The sequence below is a fragment of the Physella acuta genome, unplaced genomic scaffold, assembly GCF_028476545.2.
Source record: "Physella acuta isolate Inbredline_101_S28 unplaced genomic scaffold, ASM2847654v3 ptg000148l, whole genome shotgun sequence".
In the NCBI taxonomy this organism is placed as follows: Eukaryota; Metazoa; Mollusca; class Gastropoda; family Physidae; genus Physella; species Physella acuta.
Genome location: NW_026731667.1, coordinates 223016 through 250965, shown reverse-complemented (window position 1 = coordinate 250965; position 27950 = coordinate 223016). Strand labels below are relative to the sequence as shown.

The following is a 27950-nucleotide window of genomic DNA, read 5'->3' as shown; positions in this document are numbered from 1 at the left end:
CATGGACGGTGACATCGGCTGCCTTTGTTCATTGATGACTATCTGATTGTTCGTCCTCCTCATCATAGAAGGATTAGAAGGGGATATAACGTGCTGTAATAATCCATTTCTGTGATATTTGGAATGTAACAGGGTGTAGATTTTCTCTTCTTTTGCAGTTGCATACTCTGTCTCTTGGTCAGCCTGCCGACTTCAAACACACATGTGTTTCTTATTGTTTAACTCACGGGTTGTACATACAAAGATTTATCAATAACACAACAGCTTGTCGCTTTATTACTTTCATCAATTCAACTATAGTCTGCTTGAATGAGGGGCTTAGAAAATGTGTAGGTCAGAGTGGGCTTCTGGGGACAGGCTTCTAGTGAACCACAGTAAAATGTGTAGAGTGGGCTTCTGGGGACAGGCTTCTAGTGAACCACAGTAAAATGTGTAGAGTGGGCTTCTGGGGACAGGCTTCTAGTGAACCACAGTAAAATGTGTAGAGTGGGCTTCTGGGGACAGGCTTCTAGTGAACCACAGTAAAATGTGTAGAGTGGGCTTCTAGTGAGCCACAGTAAAATGTGTAGAGTGGGCTTCTGGGGACAGGCTTCTAGTGAACCACAGTAAAATGTGTAGAGTGGGCTTCTGGGGACAGGCTTCTAGTGAACCACAGTAAAATGTGTAGAGTGGGCTTCTGGGAACAGGCTTCTAGTGAACCACAGTAAAATGTGTAGAGTGGGCTTCTGGGGACAGGCTTCTAGTGAGCCACAGTAAAATGTGCAGGTCAGAGTGGGCTTCTGGGGAAAGGCTTTGGCATCAGGTAGTTTGACACAAGGCAGTTTGACACGAGGTAGATTTAAACCAGGCAGTTTGACACGAGGTAGATTTAAACCAGGCAGTTTGACACGAGGTAGATTTAAACCATGTTTGACACGAGGTAGATTTAAACCAGGCAGTTTGACACGAGGTAGATTTAAACCAGGCAGTTTGACACAAGGCAGTTTGACACGAGGTAGATTTAAACCAGGTAGTTTGACACGAGGTAGATTTAAACCTGGCAGTTTGACACGAGGTAGATTTAAACCAGGCAGTTTGACACAAGGCAGTTTGACACGAGGTAGATTTAAACCAGGCAGTTTGACACAAGGCAGTTTGACACGAGGTAGATTTAAACCAGGTAGTTTGACACGAGGTAGATTTAAACCTGGCAGTTTGACACGAGGTAGATTTAAACCAGGCAGTTTGACACGAGGTAGGTTTAAACCAGGCAGTTTGACACAAGGCAGTTTGACACGAGGTAGATTTAAACCAGGCAGTTTGACACAAGGCAGTTTGACACGAGGTAGATTTAAACCAGGTAGTTTGACACGAGGTAGATTTAAACCAGGCAGTTTGACACGAGGTAGATTTAAACCAGGCAGTTTGACACGAGGTAGATTTAAACCAGGCAGTTTGACACAAGGCAGTTTGACACGAGGTAGATTTAAACCAGGTAGTTTGACACGAGGTAGATTTAAACCTGGCAGTTTGACACGAGGTAGATTTAAACCAGGTAGTTTGACACCAGGCATTTTGGCACCGTTACGCTGGGTCTCTGCAGCGTAGCATTATTGTATGTTTTGTGTATGAGTTGGGGGGGGGGGAATCAGGGTTGGGGGTGGGGGTTCTCCGAAGATTTCAGGATATAAAAATAATTATATAATAATTCACTCTAATTATTTAGGGATCAAATACTTGTGTGACCGACGAGTGCGCTACGTACAGGAAGATTAACTCAATTTTGATCTTATCAAGATTTGTTTTATGTGTATCGGTTGGTACGCCGTGATATCCAACCTTTGCTACAGTTAAAAGCTTGTAAAAAAAATTACATGCAGTGTACGCCGTCCTCTCAATTGTGTGTAGCTATTGTATACCCCCTCCCCCGATAATATCAAGTGCCACTCCGAAAGAAAAAGAGTCTATAGTCTAGAACAGGGGTTAGTTCGAAGTGAGTTTTCATACAAGCCCAACGCACTAATTAAGGTTGTCGCAAAATGTAACATATATGTAACATATGTCAATGATGTCAATGAATTTTCATTAAAAAAAAAGATGTCTAGTACAGTTTACGAAACTTACGAACTTCGCCGATACTTTTTTGGTGAGTAGTTTGGTAAGTATGTAGGCGGGTAGGTGGCTAGGTGGGTAAGTGGGTAAGTGGGTAGGTGGGTAGTTAGGTAGGTAGGTAGGTGGGTAGTAGGTAGGTAGGTAGGTGCGTCATGATGTGAAAAAATATTAAATACAAAATTGTTATTTTGGTGCGAATGAATGTTGTTACGAGAGATATGACGAATGCATGTTTGATGACGCGGATGAAAGAGAGTGAAGTTTTGACATAGGAACGGGTTGTTATAGTATGCAAGCTAGGTAGTTCGGACTAGGGAGAATGTGAAAGATACTTCGTGTAATGTCGATAGTTTTATGTTTATACGAGAATAGTAGTTGAATAATTATTGACCAAGAAAATAATAGGCATTGTGTAAAGTGATTATCGCCTGTATCGTGGTGATGGGAATGCAGATGGTAGTGGTACGCTTTAAATGGTAGTAGATCACGTGATCAAACACGACACTCTCACAGCAGCCCTAACAGTCATGTATAAATGTGTCATCTAGTCCATATGGTCTTTGTGCTAAATTTCTCTTTTGAACATTTTTCGTTGTGTTTTTTCTGGTTGCGCATTTTTCTGTTTCTGTTTGCGCTTTTTTCCGTTTGCGCTTTTTTCTGTGTGCGCTTTTTTCTGTTTGCGCTTTTTTCCGTTTGCGCTTTTTTCTGTTTGCGCTTTTTTCTGTGTGCGCTTTTTTCTGTTTGCGCTTTTTTCCGTTTGCGCTTTTTTCTGTTTGCGCTTTTTTCCGTTTGCGCTTTTTTCCGTTTGCGCTTTTTTCCGTGTGCGCTTTTTTCTGTTTGCGCTTTTTTCTGTTTGCGCTTTTTTCTCTTTGCGCTTTTTTCCGTTTGCGCTTTTTTCTGTTTGCGCTTTTTTCTGTGTGCGCTTTTTTCTCTTTGCGCTTTTTTCTGTTTGCGCTTTTTTCTGTTTGCGCTTTTTTCCGTGTGCGCTTTTTTCTCTTTGCGCTTTTTTCCGTTTGCGCTTTTTTCTGTTTGCGCTTTTTTCTGTGTGCGCTTTTTTCTCTTTGCGCTTTTTTCCGTTTGCGCTTTTTTCTCTTTGCGCTTTTTTCTGTGTGCGCTTTTTTCTCTTTGCGCTTTTTTCCGTGTGCGCTTATTTCCGTTGCGCTTTTTGATTTGCGCTTTTTTCCGTTGCGCTTTTTTCCGTTGCGGTTCTTTCTGGGAACCGTTTTGTCATTGGTCGTTTTGATGCTGCACGGTTGTGTTTGTATATATATATATATATATATATATATATATATATATATATATATATATATATATATATATATATATATATATATATATATATAATATATATATATATATATGTATGGGGGGGGGGGCTAAAGCTTTTTTTTGCGGGGTGGCCCTTTTTTTCTAGTTCCGCCACTGGACTGGACTGTCTTGATTGACTACTAGCAGGGGTGGGCTGGGGGCGGGACATCGGTTTTGTTATTTGTACACCTGCATAGATTTGTTGTCCACTTAACTGTATTAAAAAAATTGAGATCTAATTCTTACCAATTTTGTCAAGCATAAGTAGTGTAAAACTTGTATAAAGCTGTCAGGTAATCCACAGTGCACAAAAATCTGGGATGGGCGCAATTTATTTATAATGTTGTACTTTTGTCTTAACTGTCCAGTCAAGGAGCTGTGATCGGTCAACTTCATTTGGTCCTCCCCTTTGTTTGCGAACGTAGTTTTTTTTTTCAAGCATCTCGGGATGAATGACCGCCACCGCCCCTTCCAGTGGCGTAGCTAGGGGAGGTCGGGTGCTGCGGTCGCCCCAGGTGCCGACCCCAAGCGGGCGCCAAAAGGGGCAGAAAAAAAATTTAAAAAGTTCATATTAAGCTGAAGTATTAAGTTTACACAGTTTAAGTTAAGGAAATCAACGGCTTTTCAAATTGATTTAACAGTTTTTGACATCATATGTGTGGCATCAAAATAAAAACTTATTGGATTGTGACTGGTAAAAAGCGCCATCAACTTTTCCAACGGGGGGGGGGGGGTCACTAACATGAATGATGAATAACTATAAATATTAATCGGAGTGTTGGTGGCGCAAAATCAGTAGTTTTCCCCGGGCGCCGGAATGGGTCGCTGCTACGCCTCTGCCACCACCCTCCGAATGAAATTGAAAAATATAACAAGACCAGTGAAAGAAAATCATTTTAGATCTAGGCAGAAGGTTTTTATTATAAATTTATTTTTTATTAATAATTTTGCTAAACGTAATCTTGCCAATAAATAAGTGTCCATTACAACTTTTCCCCCAAATATGTGTTCTTGTTTGGTCTAGTAATTTTTTTTCACTTTCCTTTTTGAAGATCTAGTTCAAATAGGGGGTGTGACTCTAAAGAGCAATAAGAATAAACTATAAACAAACCAGCAGTTTCCTCATCCTATTAGTTAGCTTAAATTAAATTTAGATACTAGATCTAGATCTAAAAATATTAAATAATAATAAATAGGCCTATAGATCTAGTTTCTAGAATCTAGATCTATATTATAAATAGTCACAGAGGCAAGTAGACACAAGTTTATTTTTAAACTTTAAGTTTTAGTTTAGGCTAAGTTAAAGTTAAATTAAAAGAAAAAAGACCATCATCATTTATTTCTGACCGCTGCTACTAGATTCTAGATCTACTATTTAGTATTTATTCTGCACTGTCTGTATTGACTTAATGAGTCAACGACTGTAAGGTAGAGTGTACTCAATGTAGAGTGTAGTGTAGATTACGATTAGCCTGGGGGGGGGGGGGTACTATTTATAAAATTTATTATTAACCCTTTGAGCCCGCCAGGCTGGTAAACCGGCTTCAACAATAGGCATATATGTCAGAAAAGCCGGTTTTCCGGCCCGATGATATAGCGTCGTATTCCTAGCGGCCGGTATACCGTCTAATTAAATATAATTAGCGGAAGACTGACTAAAACTGCAAATATGTCTTTTTAGTGCGTGATTATGATTCTAAAAATAGATTTTAGGAAAAGTGAAAGTGTTTACATTTCTTAGCAATGCCGCCGAAACGAAAAGCTGAGCCACAGCCATCGACTTCAGCATATAAAGTTGGTGCAAAAGATGAAGCAAAAGACCGAAATATCAACAAAAGATGTAGAATGACTGCATCTCAGGCAATACAACTGCTTATTGATTCTGATGAAGAAGATAATATTCCTGGTCTATATTGTGATGATAGTGACGTTGAATTTGAGACTGAACTCAGTGACATTGCAATTGACAGTGACAATGTACGTTATGATGCACGTGGTGCCAAGGACAAAGACTTGCCGAAACGAAAAAACAACTGTTTACTGGTGCAAAACATGCGAAGTTTTTCTTTGCATCGGGTCCAGCAGTGATAACTGTTTTGAAAGTTAGCACACAAAAAGGGACTTCTCGCTATGAACTAGTATGGCCAGGTATCAATAATAACAAAACAATTACTGGTGACAGGACAAATGATCTCAAGACAAATGATCTCAGACAAAATATCTCACGGACAAATGATCTCAAGACAAATGATCTCAGGACAAATGATCTCAAGGACAAATAATCTCACGGACAAAAGATACCAGGACAAAATATATCAAGACAAATGATACCACGGACAATTGATCTCAGACAAAATATCTCACAACTTAATTTTAATAGTGTATTGGATGATTTTAATTGATCTGAATTTTTTTTTTTTACTGTCTTATGGTTTTGTTTACTATGTTTAATATTGTTTATAGGCCTAAATAATTGTAAGCAATGTTTGCCGTATAAAATAGTCATATTGCACTAAACATTTTAAGGTTAGTATTAGTAATATAGTATAAAAAGATTAAAGAAATAATTTCGAAAGACAGCGTAGGTGTGCTTGACAAACATGAAACGATCCTACCACGTCAGGTGGACGAAACTAGATCAAAGAGGATGGAATAACAATAAGGACACACCTTCGTATCAAGGTGGCTTTGATGGTAGAGACATGCCTTAAGGGAAAGACATCCGCCCTCCATGGACAATACGACTAGCATATAACGTCCATTGTTATGCGTCGGTCACACCTTAGTGATCAGGTGACAAATGCTTATTTAAATGACAGCGGTCATCGCGGAGCTAAGTATGTTGTAGTGTGCATAAAACAAAGCAGTATTAATGGTGATTGCTTTGCTATGGTCTCTTACGTTACCTCGCAGAAAGGTATTTGGACATTAGTTTCTGGTGAATTTATGTTTGCCATAAACAGGCAAAGACATTTGGAAATATGAAATTAGGACATGTCAAGCAAGAGTTCACACAATAGATGGTCACATAGTATTGGAGAGGTGTGATCATAACGCTGTACCTACCAGAAAAGAAACGTAAACGTTATGTTTGTGTTGATGATGTAATAAAAACAATAGTTTAACGTTACGAACCTTCAGACCCAATCACATTTTTGAAAGATATTTCGCGTGATATGAACATTAATGTTGTATAGCGACCGTTACTTTATTTGTTTTATACATTATCATTTATTATACCTTTCAGGCTAAAAGAGTAAGTTTGTTTTAATTTTTACTTTTTCAAACCAAATGCTACTACAAAGTTTAATACACCTTTTGATGGTTTGTTAAGTTTCACTAATTCATTTTATTCATAATTATTATACGTAAAAAAGTAAACAAAACCATATTAACAGTCAATAAAAAAGTTCAGCTAAAATCATCGTACATACTATTAAAAATTCGCTGTGAGATATTTTGTCTGAGATATTTTGTCTGAGATCAATTGTCCATGGTATCATTTGTCCTGATATATTTTGTCCTGGTATCTTTTGTCCTTGAGATCATTTGTCCTGAGATCATTTGTCCTGAGATCATTTGTCCGTGAGATATTTTGTCTGAGATATTTTGTCTGAGATCATTTGTCCTGAGATCATTTGTCATGGAACCCAATTACTAAATGTAAATTTGTTTCTTCTATGTTCTATCAAAACAATAATTACGTGTTCGTTCTATATACATTGTTCTGTTCATACATTGTAAGCAAATAAAGAATTTCAGAATCTTGCTGCATTGTTGTTTGATCCTGAGTCTGGATACCAAATTTGGCTTGATTATCTCAAACGGTTCAAAAGTTATAGGCAAAGTTAGAAGCAGATATGTGAAAATTGGTTTGGCCCTGGGAGCTCAGGAAATGGGAGAAACTAGGCCAGGGAGGGCCGGGCTCAAAGGGTTAAGTTACTATGGTAAAACTCCATTTTAGCGTATTTTATTCGCCGCTTCTTGTTCGCCTCCAGTTGAGCTTATAATATTTTATTATAAACACAACCGAAACACACAAAAACAGTAGGAAAACATTGGGCTTATTTCTTTATGAAGTTTTAGTTTGAATAATTTACTTTTGTCAAAACTTGAGAAAAATTCCAAATTTGGAATAATGTGTTATGTTTGTGTGACTGTGACAAGATATTCATAGCAATAGGTGAAGTACGAAACTCACAGTTGCAAGGCGGTTACGTTTGTATTGATACAAGTATCTCCCACGCATGCTACTATAAATAAACTTTTATGAACTCAGAATGACCTCAAAACTGAGGCCAACACCATTTCAAATAGCTATAGCCCAAACTATGACGTATGGTGAAGATTAAACTTTTAAAGTCAATATGAACTCACAGTGAACCTTGTAGGGATTTTTCTTCCGCTGACGATCACACCGCTATTTAATTGGAATCGTCCTAATGCTTTTTAATGTTTTTTTTTTACCTTTTCTAATTAAAACTCACTTTCATGAAAAAATAAGTAGATCTAGCTCTAATCCTAGTGTTTTCCTAATGTTTTTTTTTTGTGTGTTTCGGTTGTGTTTAAAATAAAATACGCTTAACTGGAGGTGAATGCGAAGCGGCGAATAAAATACTAAAATGGAGTTTTACAAGTTACTATTATTAGTATTATATTAATTATTATTTATTACAACTTACTAGATCTAACTAAAGTGTGTAACTTAAGTAACTATGAACTAGTCTAGTAGTCCCTAAGACTAAAGTTATAACTAAAGTTTAAGTTAGTAGTACTATAAAGTATAAGTAGTTATACTAATTCATTACTACTTAGATCTACTAGTTTTTAGTTAGGGAGAACAAGAAGGCAGTAGAAAGCTATGTTAACAGTGCCAACAAACAGCTATTTGGGTTAGGGTTAAGAAGGTCTATGTAATGTATGTTAACATGTATTATTAATACTAGTTAATAGAACTAGAAGGACTATGATAATCAAAATGTTAAATGCTAGCCATTGTGATTGATTGTTAGCAGTGCCATCAAACACAGCTATTTGGGTTAGGTTTAGTAGAAGGGCTATAAATAGTATCATTGCCAGCAAACACAGCTATTAGTATTTTAGGGATAATTAGCCTAAAGCTCCTATTTTTTTTTAAACATCTTGAAACTTGCTTTTTGTGAGTTGTCCTTGTAATTACACTTCTATTTATAATTGATGGAGAAACAGCTCTTAAACATTTCATTGTTATCATTTTTTTTTACTATTTTTCCCAAAAAAAAAAAACTTATCCCACAGTTCATCATTTATCTAGAGACTACCAGGTTAATGATATTTTTTGAACAAGTGTCAAAGTAAATGATGTATTTCAAAATGTATTGCTGTTCATGGCACCTATTTTATGTACATTTTTAAATTGCTAACTCATTACTTGATTACTAAGCCATTTTTATTTCCTTTGTTTCTTTAGAAATGGCTGATGAAAGAACAAGGAAAAAGAAGTTTAATTTCTTTGATGAAAATGTAAGTATTGTATATAAACTATAAACCTACTTATTTTAATGCTTTTATTTATCATATAACACACACTTCAGAGACCTTGATATATTTTAATATAAGATCAAATGGTAATGTAATAATGACACTGTGAGAATCTAGTTATGGGTCTTTTGTCAACTTTAAACTTTATAAAACTTATTTTGTCCACATTATCAACTTAAATAATCATTTTACTGTCCACATCAAATTAAATCATCATATTTTTTAAATTGTCAGGCATAATAAAAAAATAAATGAAATTTTTTTCTTTGAGAAAAAAAATATGATTTCTATTATTGGCAAGTCATGCTGCAACATAACAGCAGACATAGTTTTTATGTGGTGGTCTTACTGTCTTCATTGAGAGACAGATTGGAAGTTTCAGTTGGTGATAGATAAAAGTGTCAGTTGATGGGCTGTACTGGTGATTCTGTTGTTGCTAGGTAAACTTTGATGCAGCAAAAAGCATCCAGTTTCATCAGCAAAATGAGAATGATGATGATGATGATGATGACATCGAGACCATTAACTTTGATGATACTCCTGTCATCAAGTACAACAATAGTAGGTAGCTTGTGAGGTCTTGTTTTATGTGTGCTGATCAATTGGTCTATGTGTGCTGATCAATTGGTCTATGTGTGCTGATCAATTGGTCTATGTGTGCTGATCAATTGGTTTTGTTCTATGTGTGCTGATCAATTGGTCTTGTTCTATGTGTGCTGATCAATTGGTCTTGTTCTATGTGTGCTGATCAATTGGTTTTGTTCTATGTGTGCTGATCAATTGGTCTTGTTCTATGTGTGCTGATCAATTGGTCTATGTGTGCTGATCAATTGGTCTTGTTCTGTGTGTGCTGATCAATTGGTTTTGTTCTATGTGTGCTGATCAATTGGTCTTGTTCTATGTGTACTGATCAATTGGTCTTGTTCTGTGTGTGCTGATCAATTGGTCTATGTGTGCTGATCAATTGGTCTTGTTCTATGTGTGCTGATCAATTGGTCTATGTGTGCTGATCAATTGGTCTATGTGTGCTGATCAATTGGTCTTGTTCTGTGTGTGCTGATCAATTGGTCTATGTGTGCTGATCAATTGGTCTATGTGTGCTGATCAATTGGTCTATGTGTGCTGATCAATTGGTCTATGTGTGCTGATCAATTGGTCTATGTGTGCTGATCAATTGGTCTATGTGTGCTGATCAATTGGTCTATGTGTGCTGATCAATTGGTCTTGTTCTGTGTGTGCTGATCAATTGGTCTTGTTCTGTGTGTGCTGATCAATTGGTCTTGTTCTATGTGTGCTGATCAATTGGTCTTGTTCTGTGTGTGCTGATCAATTGGTCTATGTGTGCTGATCAATTGGTCTATGTGTGCTGATCAATTGGTCTATGTGTGCTGATCAATTGGTCTTGTTCTATGTGTGCTGATCAATTGGTCTTGTTCTGTGTGTGCTGATCAATTGGTCTTGTTCTGTGTGTGCTGATCAATTGGTCTTGTTCTGTGTGTGCTGATCAATTGGTCTTGTTCTGTGTGTGCTGATCAATTGGTCTTGTTCTGTGTGTGCTGATCAATTGGTCTTGTTCTGTGTGTGCTGATCAATTGGTCTATGTGTGCTGATCAATTGGTCTTGTTCTGTGTGTGCTGATCAATTGGTCTATGTGTGCTGATCAATAGTTCTGTGTGTGCTGATCAATTGGTCTATGTGTGCTGATCAATTGGTCTTGTTCTGTGTGTGCTGATCAATTGGTCTTGTTCTGTGTGTGCTGATCAATTGGTCTTGTTCGATGTGTGCTGATCAATTGGTCTATGTGTGCTGATCAATTGGTCTTGTTCTATGTGTGCTGATCAATTGGTCTTGTTCTGTGTGTGCTGATCAATTGGTCTTGTTCTGTGTGTGCTGATCAATTGGTCTTGTTCTGTGTGTGCTGATCAATTGGTCTTGTTCTGTGTGTGCTGATCAATTGGTTTATGTGTGCTGATCAATTGGTCTTGTTCGATGTGTGCTGATCAATTGGTCTATGTGTGCTGATCAATTGGTCTATGTGTGCTGATCAATTGGTCTTGTTCTATGTGTGCTGATCAATTGGTCTATGTGTGCTGATCAATTGGTCTTGTTCTGTGTGTGCTGATCAATTGGTCTTGTTCTGTGTGTGCTGATCAATTGGTCTTGTTCTATGTGTGCTGATCAATTGGTCTTGTTCTATGTGCACTGTTTTATTGTTTTATTGTACTGGTTGAGTGTATATTAGAGCTAAATATCCACCATTAAAACTTTTTAAAACCCAATTGAAATCAGTTGTTTCCTTGTTGATGTATTTTTAAAACCACATTTTTTAATAAATTCTTGAGCTTAGATCTTTAAATGAAACTATACCAACCACCTACTGTACACTGTCCTGGTGTTCCCGTTGTGTCCAACCTACCCAAATGTGTGTCAAACCTACCCAAATGTGTGTCCAACCTACCCAAATGTGTGTCCAACCTACCCACTGTGTCCAACCTACCCACTGTGTCCAACCTACCCACTGTGTCCAACCTACCCAATGTGTCCAACCTACCCACTGTGTCCAACCTACCCACTGTGTCCAACCTACCCACTGTGTCCAACCTACCCACTGTGTCCAACCTACCCACTGTGTCCAACCTACCCACTGTGTCCAACCTACCCACTGTGTCCAACCTACCCAAATGTGTGTCCAACCTACCCACTGTGTCCAACCTACCCACTGTGTCCAACCTACCCACTGTGTCCAACCTACCCACTGTGTCCAACCTACCCACTGTGTCCAACCTACCCACTGTGTCCAACCTACCCACTGTGTCCAACCTACCCAATGTGTCCAACCTACCCACTGTGTCCAACCTACCCACTGTCCAACCTACCCACTGTGTCCAACCTACCCACTGTGTCCAACCTACCCAAATGTGTGTCCAACCTACCCACTGTGTCCAACCTACCCACTGTCCAACCTACCCACTGTGTCCAACCTACCCACTGTGTCCAACCTACCCACTGTGTCCAACCTACCCACTGTCCAACCTACCCACTGTGTCCAACCTACCCACTGTCCGACCTACCCACTGTGTCCAACCTACCCACTGTGTCCAACCTACCCAAATGTGTGTCCAACCTACCCAAATGTGTGTCCAACCTACCCACTGTGTCCAACCTACCCACTGTGTCCAACCTACCCACTGTGTCCAACCTACCCACTGTGTCCAACCTACCCACTGTCCAACCTACCCACTGTGTCCAACCTACCCACTGTGTCCAACCTACCCATTGTGTCCAACCTACCCACTGTGTCCAACCTACCCACTGTGTCCAACCTACCCACTGTGTCCAACCTACCCACTGTGTCCAACCTACCCATTGTGTCCAACCTACCCACTGTCCAACCTACCCACTGTGTCCAACCTACCCACTGTGTCCAACCTACCCACTGTGTCCAACCTACCCACTGTGTCCAACCTACCCACTGTGTCCAACCTACCCACTGTCCAACCTACCCACTGTGTCCAACCTACCCACTGTGTCCAACCTACCCACTGTGTCCAACCTACCCAATGTGTCCAACCTACCCACTGTGTCCAACCTACCCACTGTGTCCAACCTACCCACTGTGTCCAACCTACCCACTGTGTCCAACCTACCCACTGTGTCCAACCTACCCACTGTGTCCAACCTACCCACTGTGTCCAACCTACCCAAATGTGTGTCCAACCTACCCACTGTGTCCAACCTACCCACTGTGTCCAACCTACCCACTGTGTCCAACCTACCCACTGTGTCCAACCTACCCAATGTGTCCAACCTACCCACTGTGTCCAACCTACCCACTGTGTCCAACCTACCCACTGTGTCCAACCTACCCAATGTGTCCAACCTACCCACTGTGTCCAACCTACCCACTGTCCAACCTACCCACTGTGTCCAACCTACCCACTGTGTCCAACCTACCCAAATGTGTGTCCAACCTACCCCCTGTGTCCAACCTACCCACTGTCCAACCTACCCACTGTGTCCAACCTACCCACTGTGTCCAACCTACCCACTGTGTCCAACCTACCCACTGTGTCCAACCTACCCACTGTGTCCAACCTACCCACTGTCCAACCTACCCACTGTGTCCAACCTACCCACTGTGTCCAACCTACCCAAATGTGTGTCCAACCTACCCAAATGTGTGTCCAACCTACCCACTGTGTCCAACCTACCCACTGTGTCCAACCTACCCACTGTGTCCAACCTACCCACTGTGTCCAACCTACCCACTGTGTCCAACCTACCCACTGTCCAACCTACCCACTGTGTCCAACCTACCCACTGTGTCCAACCTACCCATTGTGTCCAACCTACCCACTGTGTCCAACCTACCCACTGTGTCCAACCTACCCACTGTGTCCAACCTACCCATTGTGTCCAACCTACCCACTGTCCAACCTACCCACTGTGTCCAACCTACCCACTGTGTCCAACCTACCCACTGTGTCCAACCTACCCACTGTGTCCAACCTACCCACTGTGTCCAACCTACCCACTGTCCAACCTACCCACTGTGTCCAACCTACCCACTGTGTCCAACCTACCCACTGTGTCCAACCTACCCACTGTGTCCAACCTACCCACTGTATCCAACCTACCCACTGTCCAACCTACCCACTGTGTCCAACCTACCCACTGTCCAACCTACCCACTGTGTCCAACCTACCCACTGTCCAACCTACCCACTGTGTCCAACCTACCCACTGTGTCCAACCTACCCACTGTGTCCAACCTACCCAATGTGTCCAACCTACCCAATGTGTCCAACCTACCCAATGTGTCCAACCTACCCACTGTCCAACCTACCCACTGTCCAACCTACCCACTGTGTCCAACCTACCCAATGTGTCCAACCTACCCACTGTGTCCAACCTACCCAATGTGTCCAACCTACCCAATGTGTCCAACCTACCCAATGTGTCCAACCTACCCACTGTCCAACCTACCCACTGTCCAACCTACCCACTGTCCAACCTACCCACTGTGTCCAACCTACCCAAATGTGTGTCCAACCTACCCAATGTGTCCAACCTATCCACTGTGTCCAACCTACCCACTGTGTCCAACCTACCCACTGTGTCCAACCTACCCACTGTGTCCAACCTACCCACTGTGTCCAACCTACCCACTGTGTCCAACCTACCCACTGTGTCCAACCTACCCAAATGTGTGTCCAACCTATCCACTGTGTCCAACCTACCCACTGTGTCCAACCTACCCACTGTGTCCAACCTACCCAATGTGTCCAACCTATCCACTGTGTCCAACCTACCCAATGTGTCCAACCTACCCACTGTGTCCAACCTACCCAAATGTGTGTCCAACCTACCCAAATGTGTGTCCAACCTACCCAAATGTGTGTCCAACCTACCCACTGTGTCCAACCTATCCACTGTGTCCAACCTATCCACTGTGTCCAACCTACCCACTGTGTCCAACCTATCCACTGTGTCCAACCTACCCACTGTGTCCAACCTATCCACTGTGTCCAACCTATCCACTGTGTCCAACCTACCCACTGTGTCCAACCTATCCACTGTGTCCAACCTACCCATTGTGTCCAACCTACCCACTGTGTCCAACCTACCCACTGTGTCCAACCTACCCACTGTGTCCAACCTACCCACTGTGTCCAACCTACCCACTGTGTCCAACCTACCCACTGTGTCCAACCTACCCTTGCCTAACCCAGAGCCTGGAGGTGAGCCAATGCCAGACCTGTCCCTGCTAGCCACACCAGCCAACAGCACGTTGTCCAGAACTATGTCCGCAGGCAGTGATGGACCCAGGAAGAGTTCAGTGGCTTACGGGAATGTTAGTAGCGCCATGGCATTGAGCCATAGCAGATCTCACAGTCTGACTATAGGTAAGAGAAACTCTGGCTAGCAGATCTCACTATAGGTAAGAGAAACTCTGGGTAGCAGATCTCACAGTCTGACTGTAGGTAAGAGAAACTCTGGGTAGCAGATCTCACTGTAGGTAAGAGAAACTCTGGCTATCAGATCTCACTATAGGTAAGAGAAACTCTGGCTAGCAGATCTCACTATAGGTAAGATGAACTCTGGGTAGCAGATCTCACTATAGGTAAGAGAAACTCTGGGTAGCAGATCTCACTATAGGTAAGAGAAACTCTGGGTAGCAGATCTCACTGTAGGTAAGAGAAACTCTGGCTAGCAGATCTCACTATAGGTAAGAGAAACTCTGGGTAGCAGATCTCACAGTCTGACTGTAGGTAAGAGAAACTCTGGGTAGCAGATCTCACTGTAGGTAAGAGAAACTCTGGCTATCAGATCTCACTATAGGTAAGAGAAACTCTGGCTAGCAGATCTCACTATAGGTAAGATGAACTCTGGGTAGCAGATCTCACTATAGGTAAGAGAAACTCTGGGTAGCAGATCTCACTATAGGTAAGAGAAACTCTGGGTAGCAGATCTCACTGTAGGTAAGAGAAACTCTGGCTAGCAGATCTCACTATAGGTAAGAGAAACTCTGGGTAGCAGATCTCACTATAAGTAAAATGAACTCTGGGTAGCAGATCTCACTATAGATAAGATGAACTCTGGGTAGCAGATCTCACTATAGGTAAGATAAATCCTGGCTTACCTTTTTTCTCCCTCCACCTTCCATTTAATACAAACTGAGCATTGAGAAATGTGTGATACAAACTTAGCCTTGAGAAATGTGTGATACAAACTTAGCATTGAGAAATGTGTGATACAAACTTAGCATTGAGAAATGTGTGATACAAACTTAGCATTGAGAAATGTGTGATACAAACTTAGCATTGAGAAATGTGTGATACAAACTTAGCATTGAGAAATGTGTGATACAAACTTAGCATTGAGAAATGTGTGATACAAACTTAGCATTGAGAAATGTGTGATACAAACTTAGCATTGAGAAATGTGTGATACAAACTTAGCATTGAGAAATGTGTGATACAAACTTAGCCTTGAGAAATGTGTGATACAAACTTAGCCTTGAGAAATGTGTGATACAAACTTAGCCTTGAGAAATGTGTGATACAAACTTAGCATTGAGAAATGTGTGATACAAACTTAGCCTTGAGAAATGTGTGATACAAACTTAGCATTGAGAAATGTGTGATACAAACTTAGCATTGAGAAATGTGTGATACAAACTTAGCATTGAGAAATGTGTGATACAAACTTAGCCTTGAGAAATGTGTGATACAAACTTAGCATTGAGAAATGTGTGATACAAACTTAGCATTGAGAAATGTGTGATACAAACTTAGCCTTGAGAAATGTGTGATACAAACTTAGCCTTGAGAAATGTGTGATACAAACTTAGCATTGAGAAATGTGTGATACAAACTTAGCCTTGAGAAATGTGTGATACAAACTTAGCCTTGAGAAATGTGTGATACAAACTTAGCCTTGAGAAATGTGTTTGATACCAATGTAACCCTGTCTTCAGGTCATCAAGAACTGCCCACAACAAAGGCTACTTTACATACATCAGTGACCAGCAGCTTTGGTAGTGAGAAAGGTTTGTGAAAATGTCACTAGATTAAATCAGGCAGATGTGGATACGTCAAAAAATTTCTATCTGGAGTAAACTTTGGGTGCTTGAGATTTTTTCTCCTAAAACATTTCTATCTGAAGTAAACTTTGGGTGCTAGAGAATTTTTCTCCTAAAACATTTCTATCTGGAGTAAACTTTGGGTGCTAGAGAATTTTTCTCCTAAAACATTTCTATCTGGAGTAAACTTTGGGTGCTTGAGAATTTTTCTCCTAAAACATTTCTATCTGAAGTAAACTTAGGGTCCTTGAGAATTTTTCTCCTAAAATAGTCAAGTAAGCCATTACAAAGTTGTATTTTTTAAAATTTCAGATCAAAGTTTAACTAGCTCCAACTTGTCATTAACAAACAGTGTGGACATTGAAGAGGGTAGGTTGTATGATTGTAGGTTGTATGATTGTGTGGACATTGAAGAGGGTAGGTTGTATGATTGTGTGGACATTGAAGAGGGTAGGTTGTATGTTTGTAGGTTGTATGATTGTGTGGACATTGAAGAGGGTAGGTTGTATGATTGTGTGGACATTGAAGAGGGTAGGTTGTATGATTGTAGGTTGTATGATTGTGTGGACATTGAAGAGGGTAGGTTGTATGATTGTAGGTTGTATGATTGTGTGGACATTGAAGAGGTTAGGTTGTATGATTGTGTGGACATTGAAGAGGGTAGGTTGTATGATTGTAGGTTGTATGATTGTGTGGACATTGAAGAGGGTAGGTTGTATGATTGTAGGTTGTATGATTGTAGGTTGTATGATTGTGTGGACATCAAACATTTGTATTTGACTGAAATGACCTTCAGTCCTGACCAGTGTGTTTTGACGATGTAAAACTGTCAGTCGATGTAAAAATGTCAGTCGATGTAAAAATGTCAGTCAACGTAAAAATGTCAGTCAACGTAAAAATGTCAGTCGATGTAAAAATGTCAGTCAAGCTTTGTTCGTTCTTCCATGGCTGGAGAGTGACTTCTTCACCTGAGTCTTGTAACACATTGGTGTTAACCCTTTATTGACCCATTGGTTTTAATCTTTTCAATAAAATATTTGCTTTAACCCTTTAGCGACACATTGGTTTTAATCTTTTCAATAAAATATTTGCTTTAACCCTTTATTGACCCATTGGTTTTAATCTTTTTAATAAAATATTTGCTTTAACCCTTTAGTGACAGGAAGTGGATCAAAAAAATTGCCATCTGCTGCTGAAATAGAAAGAATGCAACAGGAGATTCAGTCTTTAAAGCGGTCACTTTTGGTGAGGTTTTTACAGTAGATCAGTTGTATTAGCTTACACAAAAACAAGATTTTACAGTAGATCAATTGTATTAGCTTACACAAAAACAAGATTTTACAGTAGATCAATTGTATTAGCTTACACAAAAACATGATTTTACAGTAGAACAATTGTATTAGCTTACACAAAAACAAGATTTTACAGTAGATCAATTGTGTCAAAAACAAGATTTGACAGTAGGCTTTAGAAGCTGATGTACTCTGTTTACTTGTAGAGTGCCAAGAAAGACAGATGGATGAAGCTGCCTATAGAAGACACACTATGGAGAATAAGGAAGGGGGAGGTTAGTCTACTTACCCATAGTTTTGTTAGTTTCACAATGTCCGAGGTTTCAAAGTCCATCTGCTTGTTGCAAGTCATTAGCCTCAGTTTTGTATCAAACAAGTCATTACCTCAGCCTTATATCAAACAAGTCATTACCTCAGCCTTATATCAAACAAGTCAGCCAGTATCTGTGTGAGATCTGTACCCTTTAGGACCTTGTGCTTCATATCACAGATGCAGTAAACTTCATCTGTCTCTGTGAAGGGACAGTGTGGTCAGTACTTTGCCCATCTGTCTCTGTGGCTCATGAAGGGACAGTGTGGTCAGTACTTTGCCCATCTGTCTCTGTGGCTCATGAAGGGACAGTGTGGTCAGTACTTTGCCCATCTGTCTCTGTGGCTTCAGCTCATGAAGGGACAGTGTGGTCAGTACTTTGCCCATCTGTCTCTGTGGCTCATGAAGGGACCTCCTGACCTCCTGCTTATCAGTCTTGTACTCTACCATCTGCCCACACCATCCCATCAGCATCTGCCCACACCAACCCATCAGCATCTGCCCACACCAACCCATCAGCATCTGCCCACACCAACCCATCAGCATCTGCCCACACCATCAGCATCTGCCCACACCATCCCATCAGCATCTGCCCACACCAACCCATCACCATCTGCCCACACCATCCCATCACCATCTGCCCACACCATCCCATCACCATCTGCCCACACCATCCCATCACCATCTGCCCACACCAACCCATCACCATCTGCCCACACCATCCCATCAGCATCTACCCACACCATCCCATCACCATCTGCCCACACCAACCCATCACCATCTGCCCACACCATCCCATCAGCATCTGCCCACACCATCCCATCACCATCTGCCCACACCAACCCATCAGCTTCTGTCCACACCATCCCATCAGCATCTGCCCACACCATCCCATCAGCATCTGCCCACACCATCCCATCAGCATCTGCCCACACCATCCCATCAGCATCTGCCCACACCATCCCATCAGCATCTGCCCACACCATCCCATCACCATCTGCCCACACCATCCCATCAGCATCTGTGTGTTGCAGGAATTTTCCCTGGAGATGTACAAGTCACTGGAAGACAAACTAGAGCTCCTGGATAAAGCCATCAAAGTGCATGATGGGAACGCCATAACTGCTGTAAGTATTCTAGGGACTGGAACATTCCATTGATGGCAACACCATAACTGCTGTAAGTATTCTAGGGACTGGAACATTCCATTGATGGCAACACCATAACTGCTGTAAGTATTCTAGGGACTGGAACATTCCATTGATGGCAACACCATAACTGCTGTAAGTATTCTAGGGACTGGAACATTCCATTGATGGCAACACCATAACTGCTGTAAGTATTCTAGGGACTGGCACATTCCATTGATGGCAATACCATAACTGCTGTAAGTATTCTAGGGACTGGAACATTCCATTGATGGCAACGCCATAACTGCTGTAAGTATTCTAGGGACTGGAACATTCCATTGATGGCAACGCCATAACTGCTGTAAGTATTCTAGGGACTGGAACATTCCATGATGGCAATACCATAACTGCTGTAAGTATTCTAGGGACTGGAACATTCCATTGATGGCAACACCATAACTGCTGTAAGTATTCTAGGGACTGGAACATTCCATTGATGGGAACGCCATAACTGCTGTAAGTATTCTAGGGACTGGAACATTCCATTGATGGCAACACCATAACACCATAGCACATTGTTTTTCTTATTCATGTATAAGCTGTTTTATTTTTTTATAGCAAATTGTTTTTCTCATCCATGTGTAGTCTGTTTTATCTTTTTATAGCAAATTGTTTTTCTCATCCATGTGTAGGCTGTTTTATTTTTTTTATAGCAAATTGTTTTTCTCATCCATGTGTAGGCTGTTTTATTTTTTTATAGCAAATTGTTTTTCTCATCCATGTGTAGTCTGTTTTATCTTTTTATAGCAAATTGTTTTTCTCATCCATGTGTAGGCTGTTTTATTTTTTTTATAGCAAATTGTTTTTCTCATCCATGTGTAGGCTGTTTTATTTTTTTATAGCAAATTGTTTTTCTCATCCATGTGTAGGCTGTTTTATTTTTTTTATAGCAAATTGTTTTTCTCATCCATGTGTAGTCTGTTTTATTTTTTTATAGCAAATTGTTTTTCTCATCCATGTGTAGGCTGTTTTATTTTTTTTATAGCAAATTGTTTTTCTCATCCATGTGTAGTCTGTTTTATTTTTTTATAGCAAATTGTTTTTCTCATCCATGTGTAGGCTGTTTTGTTTTTTTATAGGGAATTGTTTTTCTCATCCATGATTAGGCTGTTTTATTTTTTTTATAGCAAATAGTTTTTCTCATCCATGTGTAGGCTGTTTTATTTTTTTATAGCAAATTGTTTTTCTCATCCATGTGTAGTCTGTTTTATCTTTTTATAGCAAATTGTTTTTCTCATCCATGTGTAGGCTGTTTTATTTTTGAAGCGTTCTGTGACACAGCAGATATTTAGGCAGGTGATTCGAGACAGACCTGCGGCTGCCAACCATTATTTGAAGTACCTCAAGTCACATTTTGACTATGGAGAGTTCATCAGCACTTTAGTGTGAGTTGTGTGTGAGTTGTGTTGTGTGTGAGTTGTGTTGTGTGTGAGTTGTGTTGTGTGTGAGTTGTGTGTGAGTTGTGTTGTGTGTGAGTTGTGTGTGAGTTGTGTTGTGTGTGAGTTGTGTTGTGTGTGAGTTGTGTTGTGTGTGAGTTGTGTTGTGTGTGAGTTGTGTTGTGTGTGAATTGTGTTGTGTGTGAGTTGTGTTGTGTGTGAGTTGTGTTGTGCCCTTTAGTGTGAGTGAGCATTGGCTGCCATTAAACATCTGCCAATGAAAGATGGGTTACAGTAATGACTAAATGAATTGCTGGCAGTGAAAGATGGGTTACAGTAATGACTAAATGAATTGCTGGCAGTGAAAGATGGGTTACAGTAATGACTAAATGAATTGCTGCCAATAAAAGATAGGTTAATGGAAGTTTTATCTTATCCTGCAGGATGTTGGGCAGAAAAGAAGAGGCCGCTGTAAGTTTTAGTCATGGAAAATTATTTCAAGAAAATGGTTTGATTGGGTCAATAGTTTAAAGAAAATTATTTAAAGTAAATGGTTTGATTGGGTCAATAGTTTAATTAAACATTAATTACATTAAATTATTGAAAGAAAATGGTTTGATTGTGTCAATAGTTTAAAGAAAATTATTTAAAGAAAATGGTTTGATTGGGTCAATAGTTTAATTAAACATTAATTAAATTAAATTATTGAAAGAAAATGGTTTGATTGGGTCAATAGTTTAAAGAAAATTATTTAAAGAAAATGGTTTGATTGGGTCAATAGTTTAATTAAACATTAATTAAATTAAATTATTGAAAGAAAATGGTTTGATTGGGTCAATAGTTTAATTAAACATTAATTAAATTAAATTATTGAAAGAAAATGGTTTGATTGTGTCAATAGTTTAATTAAACATTAATTAAATGATGGCATCTTCTGTGACCAGCTAGTTTTTTCTTGAAGTTGATATTTGTAAACTGGTGGATTTCTTTCTAGATGTATGCATTCAAATTTTCCTTGACGACCACAGATATAGGGTTAAAGATAGCAAAACTAAAAGAATGTTTAAGGTAACACAAATATATTTTTACCATGCCTAAATGATATTTAATATCCCAATTCTCTTACAACAAACTAAAAAAAAATTTATTTTTAAAAAGGCAAATGAAGAGCATACAAAAGTTATTTCTGTAGAATCTTATGTTGGTTAACTGTAGAATCTTATGTTGGTTAACTGTAGAATCTTATGTTGGTTAACTGTAGAATCTTATGTTGGTTAACTGTAGAATCTTATGTTGGTTAACTGTAGAATCTTATGTTGGTTAACTGTAGAATCTTATGTTGGTTACCTGCCTCAAACAAAACTAGCATTTTTTCTCTAGGGAACACTTCAGTAATGAGCCTGCTCTACAGGCTGATGCTAATTTGGTTAAGGAGTATATAGATCTTCTTGAACGTCAGCGACCAATCGAAGTAAGTGGACCAAACTAATTGTCAGCCAATGTTATATTTGTCATATACTTGTAACTGAAAGCAAAAGTCTGTGTCCATCCAATGAAAAGTGTTGTTTGACTAAAGTCTGTGTCCATCCAATGAAAAGTGTTGTTGTTGACTAAAGTCTGTGTCCATCCAATGAAAAGTGTTGTTGTTTGGCAGGAGTTTGATGCCTCAACTGAAGCTGCTGGACGTTCCACCCTGTTCAAAGATTTCCCGAGGAAGAGATCTCTGCTGGACATGCCTGTTGTCACTACTTTATACTACTGCTGCCTCTATCATTTTGACTTAGCTGAGGTATACCCATATTTTAGGTGTCATCAACAAATAATGTCTGAGGTATACCCATATTTTAGGTGTCATCAACAAATAATGTCTGAGGTATACCCATATTTTAGGTGTCATCAACAAATGATGTTTGACACATGTGTTGTCTAGGCCCAGCGTAGGCGTAGTGAGGGGGGTGCGGGCCACATCAGATGACACCATTAAGGGGGGTGACACCAAGGCAAAAAATTGCAAAATTTACAGAAGAAATTTTTTTTTTGCCTGTCCCATTAATAATTAATTAAAGTTAAATAGTCTTTTAAGTACAAATCGACATTTATAACAAGGGGGTGGGGGTGACACCATGACATAAATTATTCCAACTGTAGAGAAAAAAATTCTACATCTAAACTATATTATTAACATACTATAGATAAACATCATTACTATTATGTCTGCAGCAATTAGAGCTTAACATACATGTACTCGTATGTGGCATACATATTTAAATTATAATCCAATGTAGCACATTACATGCACTAGGCCCAGCACATTATGTGGTCTAGGCCCAGCACATTATGTGGTCTAGGCCCAGCACATTATGTGGTCTAGGCCCAGCACATTATGTGGTCTAGGCCCAGCATATTATGTGGTCTAGGCCCAGCACATTATGTGGTCTAGGTCCAGCACATTGCATGGTCTAGGCCCAGCACATTACATGGTCTAGGCCCAGCACATTATGTGGTCTAGGCCCAGCACATTATGTGGTCTAGGCCCAGCACATTACATGGTCTAGGCCCAGCACATTACATGGTCTAGGCCCAGCACATTATGTGGTCTAGGCACAGCACATAACATGCACTAGGCCCAGCACATTATGTGGTCTAGGCCCAGCATATTATGTGGTCTAGGCCCAGCACATTATGTGGTCTAGGCCCAGCACATTACATGGTCTAGGCCCAGCATATTATGTGGTCTAGGTCCAGCACATTACATGCACTAGGCACAGCACATTATGTGGTCTAGGCCCAGCACATTATGTGGTCTAGGCCCAGCACATTACATGCACTAGACCCAGCACATTATGTGGTCTAGGCCCAGCACATTATGTGGTCTAGGCCCAGCACATTATGTGGTCTAGGCCCAGCACATTATGTGGTCTAGGCCCAGCACATTACATGCACTAGGCCCAGCACTTTACATACACTAGGCACAGCACATTACATGGTCTAGGCCCAGCACATTATGTGGTCTAGGCCCAGCACATTACATGCACTAGGCCCAGCACTTTACATACACTAGGCACAGCACATTACATGGTCTAGGCCCAGCACATTATGTGGTCTAGGCCCAGCACATTACATGCACTAGGCCCAGCACTTTACATACACTAGGCACAGCACATTACATGTTCTAGGCCCAGCACATTACATGGTCTAGGCCCAGCACATTATGTGGTCTAGGCCCAGCACATTACATGCACTAGGCACAGCACATTACATGCACTAGGCACAGCACATTATGTGGTCTAGGCCCAGCACATTATGTGGTCTAGGCCCAGCACATTACATGCACTAGGCACAGCACATTATGTGGTCTAGGCCCAGCACATTATGTGGTCTAGGCCCAGCACATTACATGCACTAGGCACAGCACATTATGTGGTCTAGGCCCAGCACATTATGTGGTCTAGGCCCACCAAGTTTTGTGGATCTCAGATTTCTATTTCCTGTAAGACTTGTGCAATTTTTGTGCTTTTTTTTTCCCTTTAGAATGCATTTGCAAGTCCTGTGGCACTAAAGAAAAGACATGAGGTGACTAGCAGTGTTTTATTTAGCCGTCAATGTATATCATTGTTTTATTGTAAGACAGACATGTCAACATTTTATTGTAAGACAGACATGTCAACATTTTATTGTAAGACAGACATTTCAATGTTGTCTTCAGACATGTCAATGTTTTATTGTAAGATATGTAATTATATTTTGTATTGTAATGGTAAGGTGTAATTTTTGAAAGTGATAGAATATTAAACAAATTCATGGAGTTTTATAATTTTTGAAAGTGATAGAATGTTAAACAAATTCATGGAGTTTTATAATTTTTGAAAGTGATAGAATGTTAAACAAATTCATGGAGTTTTCTTTTAAAAAACTGTTAGAATAGGGTAATGCTCCATGGAATGTATGCCTATTGGGTCAAGTTTTTAAGTTTTGATCGACAATCAGTTTTGCCTTCAGATTTGCCTAAAGGTTTGCTTTGCCTTCAGATTTGCCTAAAGGTTGGCTTTGCATTCAGATTTGCCTAAAGGTTGGCTTTGCCTTCAGCTTTGCCTCAAGGTTGGCTTTGCCTTTAGATTTGCCTAAAGGTTGGCTTTGCCTTCAGATTTGCCTAAAGGTTGGCTTTGCCTTCAGCTTTGCCTCAAGGTTGGCTTTGCCTTTAGATTTGCCTAAAGGTTGGCTTTGCCTTCAGATTTTCCTAAAGGTTGGCTTTGCCTTCAGATTTGCCTAAAGGTTGGCTTTGCCTTCAGATTTGCCTAAAGGTTGGCTTTGCCTTCAGCTTTGCCTCAAGGTTGGCTTTGCCTTTAGATTTGCCTAAAGGTTGGCTTTGCCTTCAGATTTTCCTAAAGGTTGGCTTTGCCTTCAGATTTGCCTAAAGGTTGTTTTTGCCTTCAGATTTGCCTAAAGGTTGGCTTTGCCTTCAGATTTGCCTAAAGGTTGTTTTTGCCTTCAGATTTGCCTAAAGGTTGGCTTTGCCTTCAGATTTTCCTAAAGGTTGGCTTTGCCTTCAGATTTTCCTAAAGGTTGGCTTTGCCTTCAGATTTGCCTAAAGGTTGGCTTTGCCTTCAGATTTGCCTAAAGGTTGGCTTTGCCTTCAGCTTTGCCTAAAGGTTGGCTGTGCCTTCAGATTTGCCTAAATTCGCTTTGCCTTCAGATTTGCCTAAAGATTGGCTTTGCCTTCAGATTTGCCTAAAGATTTGCATTGCCTTCAGATTTCAGATAAACAGTTTACTTGGACAGCCATATCAGCTCGGGCGAAGTTACGTCAATGGAAAGATGTTGAGGCCCTTTTAACAACTAAAGTAAGATCGACTCTTTGTATGTGGAGATATATTCTTTTGTATGTGTCTGTGCTAGATATATTCTTTTGTATGTGTCTGTGCTAGATATATGTAAATGTATATCGTTGGAATTGTGGCTAGAATCCTTGTTTTGTTCCAGGGTTGGTTTGGTGGGCCTAAGATGAAAGCCATCATAGGATTTGACAAAGTGATAGACATTTTACACAGGAACTCTTCTCCCCCTGAGGTAAGAACTGACTTTATCATTTTAGCTTGTTCTGACATCATTCTTGTTTGTTACTAAATTGTAATCTTTTATTTTTTCTTCTTTGCTCAAGTGACTCAAACTTTAAAATGTTGTCAGGTTTTTGAAAAGTATTTGTCCATGATTGACGACCTTGAAATGCGACTAAGTCTGGCAAAGAAAGTGAAGTGTAACAGAGCAGTAGTTGATGTAAGTCAAAGAAAGTGAAGTAGTGTAACAGAACAGTAGTTGATGTAAGTCAAAGAAAGTGAAGTGTAACAGAGCAGTAGTTGATGTAAGTCAAAGAAAGTGAAGTGTAACAGAGCAGTAGTTGATGTAAGTCAAAGAAAGTGAAGTAGTGTAACAGAACAGTAGTTGATGTAAGTCAAAGAAAGTGAAGTGTAACAGAGCAGTAGTTGATGTAAGTCAAAGAAAGTGAAGTGCAACAGAGCAGTAGTTGATGTAAGTCAGATCTTGTTCCATGGCAGCTTTCTAGTGACATATTCCCATAATTTAAATGACACCCATATTTAATATCTTTCCATAATTCAAATGACACCCATATTTAATATTCCCATAATTCAAATGACACCCATGTTTAACATATTCCATAATTCAAATGACACCCATATTTAACATATGTCCATAATTCAAATGACACCCATATTTAACATATGTCCATAATTCAAATGACACCCATATTTAACATATGTCCATAATTCAAATGACACCCATATTTAAAATCTTTCCATAATTCAAATGACACCCATATTTAACATATTCCATAATTCAAATGACACCCATATTTAACATATGTCCATAATTCAAATGACACCCTTATTTAACATCTTTCCAAAATTCAAATGACCCCCATAATGACCATATGAGCAGACTTTGATTGCCCTGAAGAAGCGGACAGAGCTTGAAGAGTTCAGCAAACATCTAGACAGATATTCCAAAGACGGTCTTTATGCACATGATGCCTTAAACAGCTCAGTAAGTTTTACTGCTGTTAGTGTCAGTATTTTGTCTCAGACATTCTCTGCTGTTAGTGTCAGTATTTTGTCTCAGACATTCTCTGCTGTTAGTGTCAGACATTCTCTGCTGTTAGTGTCAGTATTTTGTCTCAGACATTCTCTGCTGTTAGTGTCAGTATTTTGTCTCAGACATTCTCTGCTGTTAGTGTCAGTATTTTGTCTCAGACATTCTCTGCTGTTAGTGTCGTGTTTGATTAATTCACACCAACATTTTTTTCAGACCATCAGGTGGAAGTAAGCGCCAGCGCCATGGGACTGCTTAAATCCTCATTAAATTCACATTTTGTAGCTGAGCTCCATATGTACATTACTATCAGTGAAGGCCTGTAGCATTCCAAATACTATCTGAAGATGTTGTATAGATTCAGCTGATGATGTCAATGTAAATATTGTTTTCTTTACTTTCTCTGCCTCCCACTTTTCTCTTCCCTTCTCCTTTCTTCTCTTTATGTGATAAAACACGTATGCTTGCAGCATTTAAGACGCATTGTTTGTTTGCATAATGTATATACAACTGTCTTGTGTACTTTCCTACCAGATGTTATTGTGCCATGTACTCTTCAAATAAAAAAGTTCATCACATTTCAATTGCTTCAATTTATTCAAATAAAAAATGATAAAAGTTGATTTCCATAAAAAATATTTGATGACATTACATAGTCTGGTCCAGCAAGGTAACACAGGTAAATCAAGTTTTGCCAGCTACAATACATGTTGAATGGATGTCACACTAACAAGAGCAATAAGTCAATACCAGATCTATCAAAACACTAAACACATTGATTAAATGGCTGCTAATACATGAATAGTGACACATCAAAACTAGTTTAACATTAGTTAGGGAAAACAATTGCTTGCATTGCATAGTTTCTTTTACAGATCTAATGTTAAGCTCCAATTCTATACAGGACATAAGTACATTTCCAATGTTATTCAGACTTCCCTACTTTTCCAATGTTATACAACATTTAGTGCTAATGAATTCATGTGTGCAATAGCTTTAGAAGGTCCAACAAAAAACAGCATGGAAATATTTCCCATATAAATGTACATCATTGAGTTGCATAGATGAGCAGAGAGAAAGTTCTCAAGTCATCAAAGAGATCAGATCCTTGGCACATTTGTTCAACACAAAATTTGACATGTGACATACACTACACTTGTAATATGTCACT

At 39.8% G+C, this 27950-nt stretch overlaps 1 protein-coding gene across 4 annotated transcripts; it reads left to right on the top strand.

Moving 5' to 3' along the window:
• Window positions 1–76: 76 nt before the first annotated feature.
• On the top strand, window positions 77–27453 carry LOC131935539 (spermatogenesis-defective protein 39 homolog). 4 transcript variants are annotated; one of them, XM_059291979.1, is made up of 20 exons: window positions 77–95; window positions 8852–8904; window positions 9363–9483; window positions 14654–14827; window positions 16402–16473; window positions 16819–16875; window positions 17663–17751; window positions 18005–18073; window positions 19143–19235; window positions 20547–20683; window positions 21118–21145; window positions 21669–21742; window positions 22055–22145; window positions 22329–22463; window positions 24206–24247; window positions 25426–25515; window positions 25655–25741; window positions 25859–25948; window positions 26630–26734; window positions 26996–27453. In XM_059291979.1, exons 2-20 carry the CDS (start codon window positions 8854–8856, stop codon window positions 27011–27013), a joined length of 1623 nt encoding a protein of 540 aa, XP_059147962.1. In that variant the 5' UTR covers window positions 77–95; window positions 8852–8853; the 3' UTR covers window positions 27014–27453. The 4 variants fall into 4 exon arrangements, with proteins under 4 accessions (XP_059147962.1, XP_059147961.1, XP_059147960.1 ...); XM_059291978.1 differs by lacking the exon at window positions 77–95 and adding an exon at window positions 4453–4535; XM_059291977.1 differs by lacking the exon at window positions 77–95 and adding an exon at window positions 4462–4651.
• Window positions 27454–27950: the final 497 nt, after the last annotated feature.